Source organism: Zeugodacus cucurbitae, chromosome 6 (assembly GCF_028554725.1).
Source record: "Zeugodacus cucurbitae isolate PBARC_wt_2022May chromosome 6, idZeuCucr1.2, whole genome shotgun sequence".
In the NCBI taxonomy this organism is placed as follows: Eukaryota; Metazoa; Arthropoda; class Insecta; order Diptera; family Tephritidae; genus Zeugodacus; species Zeugodacus cucurbitae.
In genome coordinates, this window is record NC_071671.1 from 33,880,842 (window position 1) to 33,895,472 (window position 14,631).

The 14,631-nt window shown below is 33.9% G+C and overlaps 1 protein-coding gene across 1 annotated transcript in view; it reads right to left on the reverse strand.

Annotated features, from left to right (window-relative positions):
* Positions 1 to 14,631, reverse strand: part of LOC105218719 (obscurin) — a 369,888-nt gene that overhangs the window by 119,301 nt on the left and 235,956 nt on the right. Inside the window, exons 18-20 of the mRNA XM_054232816.1 lie at positions 2,467 to 2,633; positions 2,292 to 2,406; positions 1,993 to 2,226 (exon numbers count right to left, since the gene is read on the reverse strand). Of these exons, the coding sequence (XP_054088791.1) occupies positions 1,993 to 2,226; positions 2,292 to 2,406; positions 2,467 to 2,633 (516 nt within the window). The remainder of the gene's footprint in view (positions 1 to 1,992; positions 2,227 to 2,291; positions 2,407 to 2,466; positions 2,634 to 14,631) is intronic.

Consider the following 14,631-nt stretch of genomic DNA (forward strand, 5'->3'; position numbering starts at 1 on the left):
AGTACGGCTGTCTCTATTTATAATAACGTTTTTTATACTCTCGCAACAAAAGTTGCTAAGTTGCTTGTTTGTAAGTCATAAAACTAAACGAGTTAGATATAGAGTTATATATATCAAAATGATCAGGGTGACGAGACGAGTCAAAATCCGAACTGTCTGTCCGTCTGTCCGTCCGTCCGTCTGTCCGTGCAACGGATAACTTGAGTAAAAATTGAGATATCTTGATGAAACTTAGAACACACGTTCTTTGGGACCGTGAGAGGGTTGCTTTCAAAAAATGGGCAAAATCGGACCACTGCCATGGCCACAAAATGGCGAAAACCGAAAACGCAAAGAGTGTCATAACTAAGCCATAAATATAGTTATAAAAGTAAAATTTGGAATAGAGGATCGCACTAGGAAGGGGCACATCTGGATGTAATTTTTTTTGGAAAGTGGGCGTGGCCCGCCCCCAAATCGGTTATTTGTATATATCTCGCAAACCAATAAAGCCATATAAACCAAACTTTCTGCAGTCAGTTCTCTTACGTACTCTACCACATACCATGAAATTAGTTGGAATCGGATAATAAACACGCCCACCTCCCATACAAAGGTTAGGTTGAAAATTACTAAATGTGAGTTAACTCAGTAACGAAAAACGTCAGAAACACTAAATTTCAAATAAGAAATGGCAGATGGAAGCTGCACTCAGATTCTTTTACAAAATGGAAAATGGGCGTGGCATCGCCCACTAATGGGTCAAAAACCATATCTCAGGAACTACTCGACCGATTTCAATGAAACTTGGTTTCTAATAGTTTCCTTACATCCCAATGATATGTTGTGAAAATAGGCCAAATCGCTTCACAACGACGCCTACTTCCTATATACCAGAACTTTGAAGACGATCTGAATCGTTAACTTTACCATATATAAAGTAAGCTCTAGTGAAGATATCGATGCAGAACTTTGCACAAATACTACGTTTATAGTGTGGCAGCCCCCATTCCGAAATCGGACCATAGGTTGTCAAGGCCCCATATATCGAACCTCGGTACTTCTAACCTAATATTAGGGTTTCCAACTTTCAATGGACTTTATACAATATATATGACGAATATGTGGGTTAAATTGTATATTATATAATATAAATAAAGTTAAATAAATAAATTGCGAGAGTATAAAATGTTCGGTTACACCCGAACTTAGCCCTTCCTAACTTGTTTATTATTAAATTGTTTTTATAATTTTTCGGTTCACTATCGAAACGTTTAAGTAATTTTGTTTTCTTTTTTATCAGATTCCGCACAAATAAATGCGCTTTCACAATGTAATTTAGACTTTTTCACGGCACCGAAAATTGCACTTGCGTTCACTGCAATTGTATTTCGCGAGATAAATTTAATATTCCATTTCGTTCAAAGAGGCAGTTTAGAGCCTTTCTTTTAAAAACTTCTAGGACAACTTTTGAGTTAATTGGTTATTGTTAAGATTTACTTATTAGAAATTATAGTAGATGGGAAATTATGTGTATAAGAACTGATAAATTGACATGATTAAATCCCTAATCTATAAACCAATATTATGTTCCCACCGACACTAATCCGAGAGGTTTAGGCTGTTGAGTAGTTTAACTCACTAAACCTTTGGATTTAACAATATTTCGCCATACAAAATTACACTTCAAAATCACTTCACCAAAGAGATATATTGTATTGTGTTGCATTTATAAATTTTATAGGGTCACTGCATAGGGTTTATAAATATTAAACGTGTATGGATATATTAAGTAAGGATTTAACTGTACATTTTTTACTTTCGCAAGTTGCTTGAGCCTTGCAAGTGAGGCCAGGAATGAAAACATTTTGAGACATTGGTAAAAATTTGAATATCTTATAATAGGTATATTGGAGCTAGGAGAAGTAATTAGCCGATTACATTCTACACATTATGTGTGACGCGACTTATTGAGAATTGATACGATATGTATAATAGTTTAATATGACTTACTTTCATCAAAATTCATAGTATATGTATATTCTTTAAGTCCATTTTCAATATCTTGCACAGTTTCCTTTATTTTAATATTGTCTTGTTCTTTCAATGGCATTCCATCTTTTATCCAAGTTATTCTTGGTTGAGGGTCAGCAGTGAACACGATAGGAATCGCTAAAGAGTTTCCTTTTTTAGTAGTGGTGTCATGTAACCCACTTTTTAAAATAGGTTTTCGATAATCCGCAATACCTAAAAATAATCGCCAACTTTATAGTAAAGAATTTTAATATCTTAGGTAGTGCTTTTATATTTACCAGATAAGGATAAAACACCCTGCAAAGATTTTTCGCCACATTTATTTTTAATTACCACTTTATATTCTCCAGCATCTGAAAGTTGTAGCTCCTTTATTTCTAATCTATATTTATCCTGAAAAAGATTCTTAAATGAGAGAGTTTATCGTAATTTTATATATTTAGTAATACTCACCCCGTCAGTGATTACTGCAACACGCTGATCTGTTTGTATTAGATTGCCATCATGATACCATATGGCTTCCGGTTTTGGAATGCCTTTAGCAATTATCTCATATTTTAATGGTACCGACTCGAAACTATGTTTCTCCAAAATGTCGGCGTGGTGAATCTCAGGAATCGCTAAGAATTAAAATAATTCAATTACTAATACATTTATACATAAAGTGGCAATCGCGAATACATATATTAAATGCTGCATTTAATTAAAATAATAGTAAATATCTTTTAATCTTAGCGTACTTATTTAATTAGTAAATATATGGCAATTAGAATTTAAATACCTACAGTGTTGGGTGATCTAGTGTAATTTCAAACTAAAACTTGATTTCCGCTATTGTTAATGAATTTTTAATAATTGTCATTTAAATATATTTATAGTTTAGTGTAATAACAGAACCCATATGTATACGACTTTAAACTTTATTCGAAAATTCCACAAATTTTATATTTTTTAACAATAAATAGTAGCTCATTCATTGCAATATGCCCTATTATCCATAAAATAAAGTCAGTTGACAGTTTTGTAGTCTAGGCTAGTTGGTTCAAAAAGAAAATAATTGTCAACCGTTTTAATGAAAAGATTCAATTTCATAACTTATTAAAATGAATTTTACATTTCCTACTACATAAAGCCAGTTAAAATAGAGAGATGTTTGTTTCGTAATGTTATTAAAAAACATAAACTGCATGGCATGCGAAATTAACATTTTTCCGCGCCGAACTAATCCTGGCAACATTGAAATATTTTTGTTTTTTGCCGATGTCTGGAAGCAGGATATCTGAATTGCACTCAATTAAACAATTGTTCAGTTTTCTATTGCATGCAGTAATAATTATTCAAGTTACAAAAAGCAAAAGCAGAAGTGAGCGTCAACTGATCGCATGAGAGTTTCTGCTGGTGAAATTTTAGCTAGCAGCAATTAGTTGCTGTCATATGTAGAAACAGCTATGTATTGGATGATTGTGCAAATTAGTGATGAGCGATATTTCACTACCGGTGATTTTATCGCTGTGACTGAAAAATCACTTATAGCGACAGTGACTGCTATCAGTGATTGGTGATTTTTCTACGAGCCACTATTTTACTGTGAATGAAATTTATCACTGATATGAACTAGTTAACAGATGCTGAAGCCGTGATTTTTTGGTGTTCGAGCTAGATATTGTGATTTTGAATTATTAAGTTGTTCATTCTGAATATATTCATTTGCATAGTATTCAACGGTAAATTGAAAAAAATCTTCAAATACGAAGTTTGATTTCGTGAATCACGTAATAAAATTATATATATCTTATTATTATTACATATATAAAATTGCGAAGATGGCTTCTAATAAAAAATAAAAGAAAAAAGAGAAATTCATGCAATATTTAAAATTTGCAAAAAAATTATTCGTATAAAGCAACAAACGCAAAATACACGGTATAACATTAAAAACAATTCATTTTATTTAAGATTAAGTATTTTGATCACAAATAAAAATTATAAATTTATTTGGTTTTATAGCAGGCTGGTTTGTTATATGTTAAAACTGTTTTACATATGGGCATTTCCGCCGGAAGGTACACCACAGACAAAATATTAAACATTATTAGAATTACAAAGTTTTTGCATATTTTCTAAATTTTATTGTTAAGATGGTACAGAAAAGCTACATTAAGCTTGGTATAAAAAATGGACAATGATTGTGACTCCGCCCACTTATAGGTTAAAAATTATATGTATCTCACGAACTACTCGACCAATTCCCGAAAATAACAATATTATTATAACTTGTTCCGATCGTTCCTATGGGAGCTAGAAGATATAGTTTCACGATTTGTAAAAAAATGTGATAAAAAGTATTTAAAATATTTTTCTAGATTTTTGGTGAAAATTTTATTAACTCCTCCTCTTGTTGCTCTAACTTCGGACTTTTTGCATAAATAGTAAAAATTCTCTATAATAAATCACGCAATTAAAAATGATTTCGAAACAATAATAAAATTTTATTCTGTCTCCAACCAGAGCTCATGAGCTGTTTCTGTCAAGCTGTTGGCCAGGAATACTACATTATCTGCGCATATAGTCGGTAAAGCAGTTGGTTAGGCAGTTTACATTAACACAATTATATTTTGATAAGGTCTTGATGGATACCCAGACCCCTCCTCCCGGTAGTGGAACACCATGTAATCAAATGAGTACGTTGTTCGAACAGATTATGAAAATAGAAAAACAAAAAATGGTATACATTTATCACTCTCCGCCAATTATAATATCGAAAAAATTTAACCAACTCTTGCTGAGTTCCTTGATAAAAACAGAAGTCAAAAATTCGTATAAACTTAAGTTTACTGGCCCAAGTTCTTAGAAAATAAACTTGTCAGACAGTTCAAACTATCGAATACAGTGATCCCTGCTTAAGTGACCATATGATATATACATAGTTTTGTAATGTTTTTTTCATATTTATTGTTATTAATAAATATTTTTGTTATTAATAAGAAATAAATGTGATTTTCAATCTAAAAAAAAAAATTATTAGATCGCTGTATTTGAGAAAAAACTTAGTAAGTACCTCGAGGCACTTAACCGAGATTCATTTAAGTGCCTTTCCCGCTTAAGTGTCTCAAAAGTCTTGCATGTTATGAAGGGGCACTTAAGCGGGGATTACAACGAATCAAAAATCTCTTGGAATCCAAGCTAGAGGAGCAAAATAGAACATAGGGACGTATTAGAGACATTACTCCATATTGAAAAGATTGATTTTTTCCTTATATCTGAAACTCATTTTATAAATGAGACTTTCGTTAAGTTCAAAAACTAAAAAACGTATTGCTCTAATCGCCCAAATAATAACGCTAGAGGGGGTGAGTGCCAAGATTGTTCGAGATAAAATACAAATAAATATAAGCGTTGCAGAATTTCAAACTACGACCATATCGGTTGATTCTGGGTTTTGAGAAATAAGTATTACCGCACTATATAGGCCATCAAGGCATAATATTAAAAATGATTTATATACAGAATTTATTCTGAAACATCATGGAAAATTTATCATGGGTGGTAACTTTAACACAAAACATTCGTAATGGTGTTCAAGAGTTACGACACCAAAGGGGAGAGAGCTTCTTAAAGCAGCTATGGCCACTGGATGTGACTTCATGTCCACTGGCAAGTCGACTTACTGGCCTACCGACACAAGAAAGCTGCCTTGATCGACGTTTTTATTTTCGGCCAAGTATCTAAGGACTTTATTATCGTAGACAATGTCTTCGACTTAAATTCGGACCCCTCACCAGTGTACCTAAATGACCATTAAAAAAAAAACTGAGCTACCACCATATCTCTTTAATAAATATACGGATTGGGGATATTTTAAAGTTGTGTTTGACAAAAATATTGATCTTAAAGAAAATATAGCAACACCTGATATTTTGGAAGATGTAGTCTATGCATTTACGAAAGTTATTCAATGATCGGCTTGGAAAAGCACTCCTGTTTTAAAACAAAAAAACTCTTATCACTGTACTTCACTGTACCATTTAACTAAGCTTCTCAGCATAAAATAAAAGAATCACACATCAAAACTTTTTTAGCAATATTGAGAAATTAACACCAAACCAAACCTATCGACCGACTATTACCTATTATATTAAAAGCTAACGAAAAACCGGAAGTGCTTTCAGAAAAAAAAAAATATTAAAACGTTTAGTCCATTCGCATTCCATGGTGCCTTACCGCAGCTGTAAGCATCGCAATATGAAAGCGAAATTCAACCAATAACAAATAAAGAAGTGGAAAATATTATCAAACCTAGATTGAAACCAAAACAGACTAAAACTAAAATAACAGAATAAGCTAGCTAATCGGTAAGAAATCGCAGTTAACAATATCAAAGAAAATCCTCGTTTAAAATCAAACGATAGAATCTATTTGGACATATGGAATTCAACTGTGGGGATGCGCTGCACCGATATACATTGAAATGGTATAAAGGTTGCAAAATAAAGATAAATGTAAATGCCTCTTGGTATATATGTAATTCAGATCTACACCGTGATCTTCATAAAAAAAATTGTCCCATAAGGGACAATAATGCTGGAGAACACTCCCCAGATTTTCAATTAGTGAAGAAATTTTCGGCGTGTCTACCACATTGGAACAATATAAGCCACGATTGCACTAATTCGATTGGTGCTTCGGGTCATTGTCCTGACAAAACTGCCATGAATGCACAACTTTTCAGCACATTGAAACAAATTATTTTTCAATAAATTTAAATGAACGGTTTTATCCATAGTTTCTACTATGTAAATCAAGTTTCCGACACCTGCTGATGACATACTTGGCTGCTGATGTCAGCTTGGCGTAGAATTCTCCTTATTGTTTAAACCTCTTTTGTCAATGCCGGCGCCCTTATTGATGGGTCCATTTTTAATTTTCCGTTTATCTAGTGATATTTCGCTTCAGGTGTTTTTATCGCTGTGACTGAAAAATCACTTATAGGGACAGTGACTGCTAGGCCGTAATATTGGTGATTGGTGATTTTTCTACAAGCCACTAATTTACTGTGAAATTGAAATTTATCACTGGTACAAACTAGTTAACAGATGCTGTAGCGCTGATTTGGTGTTCGAGCTAGATATAGTGATTTTGCATTATTAAGTTGTTCATTGTGAATACAGTAGAATCCGTTTATTATGACTCCGCCTATATTGACCAACTGGTTACTATGACGTAATTACCCTACGAAGTTTGGTTTTCATATAAAATTCTGTATAAAAAAGTCGGATATAATGACTTCGCTTACAGTGACATGTCGCTTATTATGACCCATTTTTAATAAATTATGTCCGGTTAGAATGACTGACATGATTATTTACACCTCCCGCAATGTTCGTTGATTCCCGACGCCGTTCGGCACGTGGCTCGTTTTTGTTTTGAGTCTCAGTGAGTAATTGACACTTGAACGTCACGCATTCTTGTTTGTTTGTTACTGTGAAAAAATGTCATCACAACGACGTAAAGCATTTACAATTGAGGAGAAGGGTGCAATAATATGCAGATTAGAAAATGGAGAATCTAACGCATGTCTCGCAAAGGAATTTGGCGTGGGTCATTCGACAATCTCAATGATTTTTAAAAACAAGAACCGCATTAAGCAATCGTTCAATTCAAATGTTTTGAAACCGAAGAGGCTTCGAAAATCACGACAAGAAAATGTTGATGAAGCATTAATTCAGTGGTTTAAAAACATGAGAAACAAAGGAATACCTGTCAGCGGCCCTATGCTACAGGAAAAGGCAAATGGTTTTGCCGCGCGTTTTGGTATTCTCGACTTCAATTGTTCTGCAAGCTGGATTAGTCGTTTTAAAGTTAACATTGTGGCGGGAAAAATTGTCGGTGAATCTTCGTCTGTTGATCAAAATTCAACAACAAACTGGTTGATATCTGTGTGGCCGAATTTACGAAGACAATTTTCTGATGATGAGATATTTAATGCTGATGAAACCGGAATTTTTTACAAATTAATGCCGGATAAAACTTTAAAATTTAAAGGTGAAAATTGTAGTGGAGGTAAGTTGTCGAAAGATAGAATAAATGTCATGGTAGCAGCTAATATGAGTGGCACAGAGAAAAAGAAATTGCTCATTATTGGAAAGTCACAAAAACCAAGATGTTTTAGAAGTGTCAAATTATTACCTGTCGATTATGCTAACAATCGTAAAGCTTGGATGACGTCAGAACTTTTTGAAAAATGGCTTCGTGATTGGAATCGTGATTTGGTGAAGAAGAAGAAAAAAATTCTATTGCTGGTTGATAATTGCCCGGCGCATCCAAATGTTACTGATTTAAAGTCTATAACACTTGCTTTCCTTCCGCCGAATACAACATCAGTACTGCAGCCAATGGATCAGGGAATAATACGATCACTCAAAACGAATTTTAGGAAGAACCTAGTGCACAAAATGATTAGCTGTCTTGATGCTAATGAAAACAACTCTTCTACAAAAATAACGGTGCTAGATGCAATTCTGATGGTTAATGATGCCTGGAATAAAATGTCACAAAGTACCATTCGTAACTGTTTCAAACATGCAGGATTCATTGAAAGCCACGACGGTTTACCTATTCAAATATCAGAACATGAATTCGATGAAGAAGATGGCATTCCTTTATCTTTGTGGTCACGAATCCTAAATTCAGATTCTTTAGCAGCACCGGAAATGTGGGAAGATTATGTTGACGTCGATAGCGCTCTCCTCACATCCGAAGAACCCAACGATGAAAATATCGTACAGAACATTAGTGCTAAGAAACAACTCGAAAGTGATTGGGAAGAGGAAGTCGAGGAAGAACCATTACCTACCGCAGGCATTAAAAGCTGCAGAATTATTATCACGATTTGTTCACAGCAATATTGAAAATGATAATTTGACCATAGCTATGTCTTCTATACACAATAGTATTAGAGACTGTTTTTACAATAAAATGAAAAAACAAAAGCAGACAAAAATTACGGATTACTTACAGTAAAATATACACTTGTATGTGTTATAATGTGCTGATTACGTACAATTTTGATTTCGATTTTATATGTATGTATACATATTTAATTACTATGTTTCTGTATTAAAGTACTTAAGTACATACATATTTACATAAAAAAGTTTTTCATTTCAAAAAACGCTTTGTATGACGTCCGCTTATTATGACGTGTTTGTCAATTCCTTTCGATGTCATAATAACCGGATTCTACTGTATATTCATTTTGCATTATTAAGTTGTTCATTGTGAATATATTCATTTGCATAGTAAAAAAAATCTTTGAATATGAAGTTTGATTTGGTGAATCTCGTGGTAAAATTATATATAAATTATTATAATTACACATATTAAATTGCATAGATGTCTTCTAATAAAAAAGAAAAGAAAACAAGTAAGCCCTTCCTTACGTTCGGGTGTAACCGAGCATTTTATACTCTCACAATATATTTATTTAATTTTATTAATATAACACACAATTTGACTCCCAGATTCAGCATATATATATGGTATAAAATCCATTGACAGTTTCAAATCTCTAATATTAGGTGAATGGGAGCTAGGGGAGGTTATGACCCAATTTCACTCATTGCACGGGTATACATATATTATTAGAAGAAAAATATTCCCTATGAATTTCTTCAAAATATCTGAGAGACTCACCTATATTTTCGGTAAAACATTTATTCGAAGCTCTGAGTCCTCATATTCGATATATAGGGCCTTGAATGCTTGTAGTCCGATTTCGGTTTTTAGAAGGGCGATGCCACACTATAAATGTAGTATTTGTGCAAAGTTCTTTTCCGATATCTTTACTAGTACTTATTTTATATTTTGTAAAGTAAACTATTCAGATCAACTTCAAAGTTCTTGTATATAGGAGTAGGCGTGGTTGTGAACCGATTTGGTATATTTTCGCAACAAATTATTGGAGATATGATTTTTTACCCATAAGTGGGTGGAACTACGCCCATTTAAACTTTTGTATACCATTTTGAGTGCAGCTCTTCTGTATCATGTTTATAATGAAATTTAAGGTTTCTGGTGGTTTTCCTTACTGAATTAAAGCAGTTTAGTAGTTTTCAACACAACATTTGTATGGGAGATGGGCGTGGTTATAATCCGATTTCCTCCATTTTTGGACAATATAAGGAAGTGCCTGAAAAAAACGACTCCAGAGAGTTTCGTTGATATAGCTCAAGTAGTTTACGAGATATATACAAGAAACTTAGTAGGGGACGGAGTCACGCCCACTTTCCCAAAAAAAATTACATCGAAATATGCTTTGTTTTCGGTTTCGCCATTTCGTCACCCTGATCATTTTGGTATATATTTATAACCCTATATCTAACTCGTTTAGTTTTATGACTTACAAACAATCGTTATGTGAACAAAACTATAATACTCTCTTAGCAACTTTTGTTGCGAGAGTATAAAAAACGTTATTATAAATAGAGACAGCCGTACTAAACATGTGCATAAGCAAATAACTGTATGTACAACCATACAATTACCAGCCATTTACCTACCATTACCGGATGGCCGGACAGACAGACATTCGGATTTCAACTCTACTCGTCACCCTTATGACTTTGGTATATATGTATATATCACAGTCGTTTAGTTTTAGGACTTACAAACAACCGTTATGTGGACAAGACTATAATACTCTCTTAGCAACTTTTGTTGCGAGAGTATATAAAAGAGAAATTCATGCAAAATTTAAAATTTGCAAAAAAATTATTTCGTTTAGAACAACAAACGCAAAATACACGGTATAATACTAAAACAATGCATTTTATTTCAGATTAAGTATTTTAATCATAAATAAACATATAAACCTATTTTGGTAGGATGGTTTGTTATATGTTAAAACTTTTTTGTATATGGGAATTTCCGCCAGACAAAATATTAAACATTATTAGAATTTTTGTATATTGTCATAGGGAAATATTTAAATTTATGTATTATATATTATATTAAATAAATTTTAAATTAATTCATAACCATTTACGAGATATACGAAAGCCAAGTCGCATAGGAGCTACTTTGTTCATTTCTATACCTACTGCATTTTGTTTTTTTATAAAATTATTATTATTATTATCCATGCACAATGTAGGGCTACCAAAGAGCTATAAAAAATCTTACTGTCATATTTAAAAAACATTTTAGTTCATAATTTTTTTAGTTGAAATGTGTGCGATTGTCACGTTCGATTGTCTCGTTCTCAATGAATGAACATGGAAAGAACAAGCGGATAATGGAATAACACTTCTTATAATTATGAGATGAATTTGTAACATTAGCAATTTTATGTATTTGTCTATATTTAGACAATACTTTATTTGAACAAAATAATTTTTTTCTTTTAAAATTTACTATATGTCGACGTTTTTTTCTTCTCCAAATCACCAATTGTTTGCACACAGCGCTATAAACGACAAACATATGATCACCGATCGTATAAAATCAAACATTTTTGCGAACGGATTGTTCGATCGAACACACATGTGTATCGTGTATGGCCACTTTAAGGCAAGTAGTGATCGCTGGTCGCTATAAAAAGTCACTTTGATTTAAAAGTCACCGTCTCTCTTGCACCGATACTGAAAAATCACTACTTCGCCCATCAGTTGTGTAAATCATGGATGCTTGTGCTTCTGCTTTGATTTTGTTCTTTTTAATAGTTCTTAATTATTGAATGAATATTAGATATTCAGTAAATAACGGTGAAAATTCAAATTGTGAGTGTTTAGACTAATTAAAATTTGATTTAAATGATAACTTACGGACGTGTGTGCATATATGAATTAATTAATTGTTTTTTATTATAAATATGAATTCATTTTTATTGTCATTATTTTGATTTAATTGAAAAGATCTTGACTAGTAACTTATTCACTATATTTCTTTACAAATTGCTGCTAGTTTTCCGTTTACTTACAGCCCTATCCTGTGCAATTGACAAAATAAAAAAATTGAAAATGTTTTCAGATTCTTATCAAATAACTGCCTCCACGGCAGCTTGAAATTACTGTCAATGTGTCATGTTAAATTCTCATGCCCATACAATTTGTATGGAGCACAGCGAAACAACGCAACGGCACCGCTGATCGGTTAAGAAGTTCGATTTTGACAGAGTGTCCAGAAGTAAAGTTGGCTGCGAAAAACGAAGTTTCTCTGTACAATAAAATTCCACAACAACAATTCAAGTAAAATTGTTGATATTTTACATAATGACGCATCGACGTTAACGCAGATGATAAGGTTACACCGCCTTTACTCGGTCGCCAGAGCCTCGTATCTTCATTTATTTTATACAAAAAAGGAAAACTAAACATCTTAATATAAAAATAACGCGGGCCATCAGCTTGTTCACGAATTTCCTTATACATATATTATAAAAGCAAAAGTTGTGATCATTATAATTGATTGTATAGAAATAGTAAAAATGCTTAAATAATTAATAAAAATAAAGTAAACTTTACAATAGTTAATGCTTAATTTTCGATAAAGTAATAAAGCAAATAATACTGAGTTTGTGGAGGGAACACTTCTCCAGCATGCTGAATGGCAGTGAAAGTACAACACCAGGAGATGGCGAACTCGATTCCCCAATCGACGACGTTGGAACAGATGTTTCATTGCCCGACCGTGATGAAATTAAAATAGCAATTACCCGCTTGAGGAACAACAAGGCGGAGGGGGCAGATGGATTGCCGGCGGAGCTATTCAAATACGACGGCGAAGAGCTGATAAGGTGCATGCATCAGCTACTTTGCGGAATATGGTCGGAAGAAAGCATGCCCGACGAGTGGAATCTCAGTGTACTCTGCCCAATCCACAAAAAGGGAGACCCCACAATCTGCGCCAACTACCGTGGAATAAGCCTCCTTAACATCGCTTATAAGGTTCTATCGAGCGTACTGTGTGAAAGACTAAAGCCCACCGTCAACAAACTGATTGGACCTTATCAGTGTGGCTTTAGACCTGGAAAATCAACAACTGACCAGTTATTCACCATGCGCAAAATCTTGGAAAAGATCCGTGAAAAGCGGATCGACACACACCATCTAGTTGTAGATTTTAAAGCTAAAGTGTACAGCTGCTGGCGTACGTCGATGATATCGATATCATTGGAAACAACACCCGCGCCGTTAGTTCTGCTTTTTCCAGACTGGATAAGGAAGCGAAGCGCATGGGTCTGGTGGTGAACGAGGACAAGACGAAATATCTTCTGTCATCAAACAATCAGTCAGCGCATTCGCGTCTTGGCTCACACGTCACTGTTGACAGTCATAACTTTGAAGTTGTAGATAATTTCGTATACCTGGACACCAGCATCAACACCGATAATAATGTCAGCCTTGAAATCAAACGCAGAATCACTCCTGCCAACAGGTGCTACTATGGACTGAGTAGGCAATGGAAAAGTGGAGTCCTCTCTCGACGAACAAAAACTAAACTCTACAAGTCCCTCATCATTCCCGTCCTACTTTATGGTGCAGAAGCGTGGACGATTTCAACATTCGATGAGACGGCACTAGGAGTTTTCGATAGAAAGGTTTTGCGGAAGATTTATGGTCCCTTAAACATTGGCAACGGCGAATACCGCAGAAGATGGAATGATTAGCTGTATGTGTTATTCGACGACATAGACATAGTCCAACTACGCTGGCTAGGTCATGTTGTTCGAATGGACGAAAGTGCTTCAGCTCTGAAAGTGTTAGATGCAGCACCCGCTGGTGGAAGCCGAGGAAGAAGGAGGCCTCCCCTCCGATGAAAGGACCAGGTGGAGAAAGACCTGTCTACTTGTACTTGTGTACCTGTGTACTTATCTCTTAAACTAATTCAGATATTGACATGCGTCCAAAAGTGAGAATAGTTTATTTATTTTTTTTATTAGTTATTTGAAAGTAAATACAATTTATTAAAAAAACCAAGTTTTCTCCGAAAAATTAAAATAGCTCCGATTTGGGAAGCCAAAAAAACATGTTAAAGAAAAATTAAAAAATTATTTTGTGTAAGTTCGAGAGGTAAACATATGTTTCCATTTCTTCTGAAGTGCTGCCTTGACCTCATTTTTACTATTAATTTTGGGCTTTGGTAACTTTATATCCATATATGCTACCTATATGGAGGACCTCTATGGAGGAAGCGGCAGCACTTTTTAAAACCAATAAAACGGAATGACTCGGGTCGTTCTTCTGAAAGAGGCAGTAACCACCATTTAAGTTAAGTTTATGTGCTTACAGAGCCAAATTATGGGTTTTAATATTGCAAAGTAGTTCATTATTTTCACTATTCCTTCGATTAAAAGAAGATTTGCCATTTGAGTCCATTACACCTTACACTATAATGCAACCTCCTCCATGCTTAACAGTATTATTTGAATTTAGATTTTACAGCGCTTCTTCCTTCTTTCACCATACAAATTAACGATTATCAGATCAAATTAGATTAAATTTGTACTCATCTGCAAAACTTACTGCATTCTAAAGTTTGTTATCACGTGGATATACTATTTGGCTTGTTTCGTGATGTGTGCTGTCTAAAATCTAGTGAGTACAAGAAGTTCCGCACAGG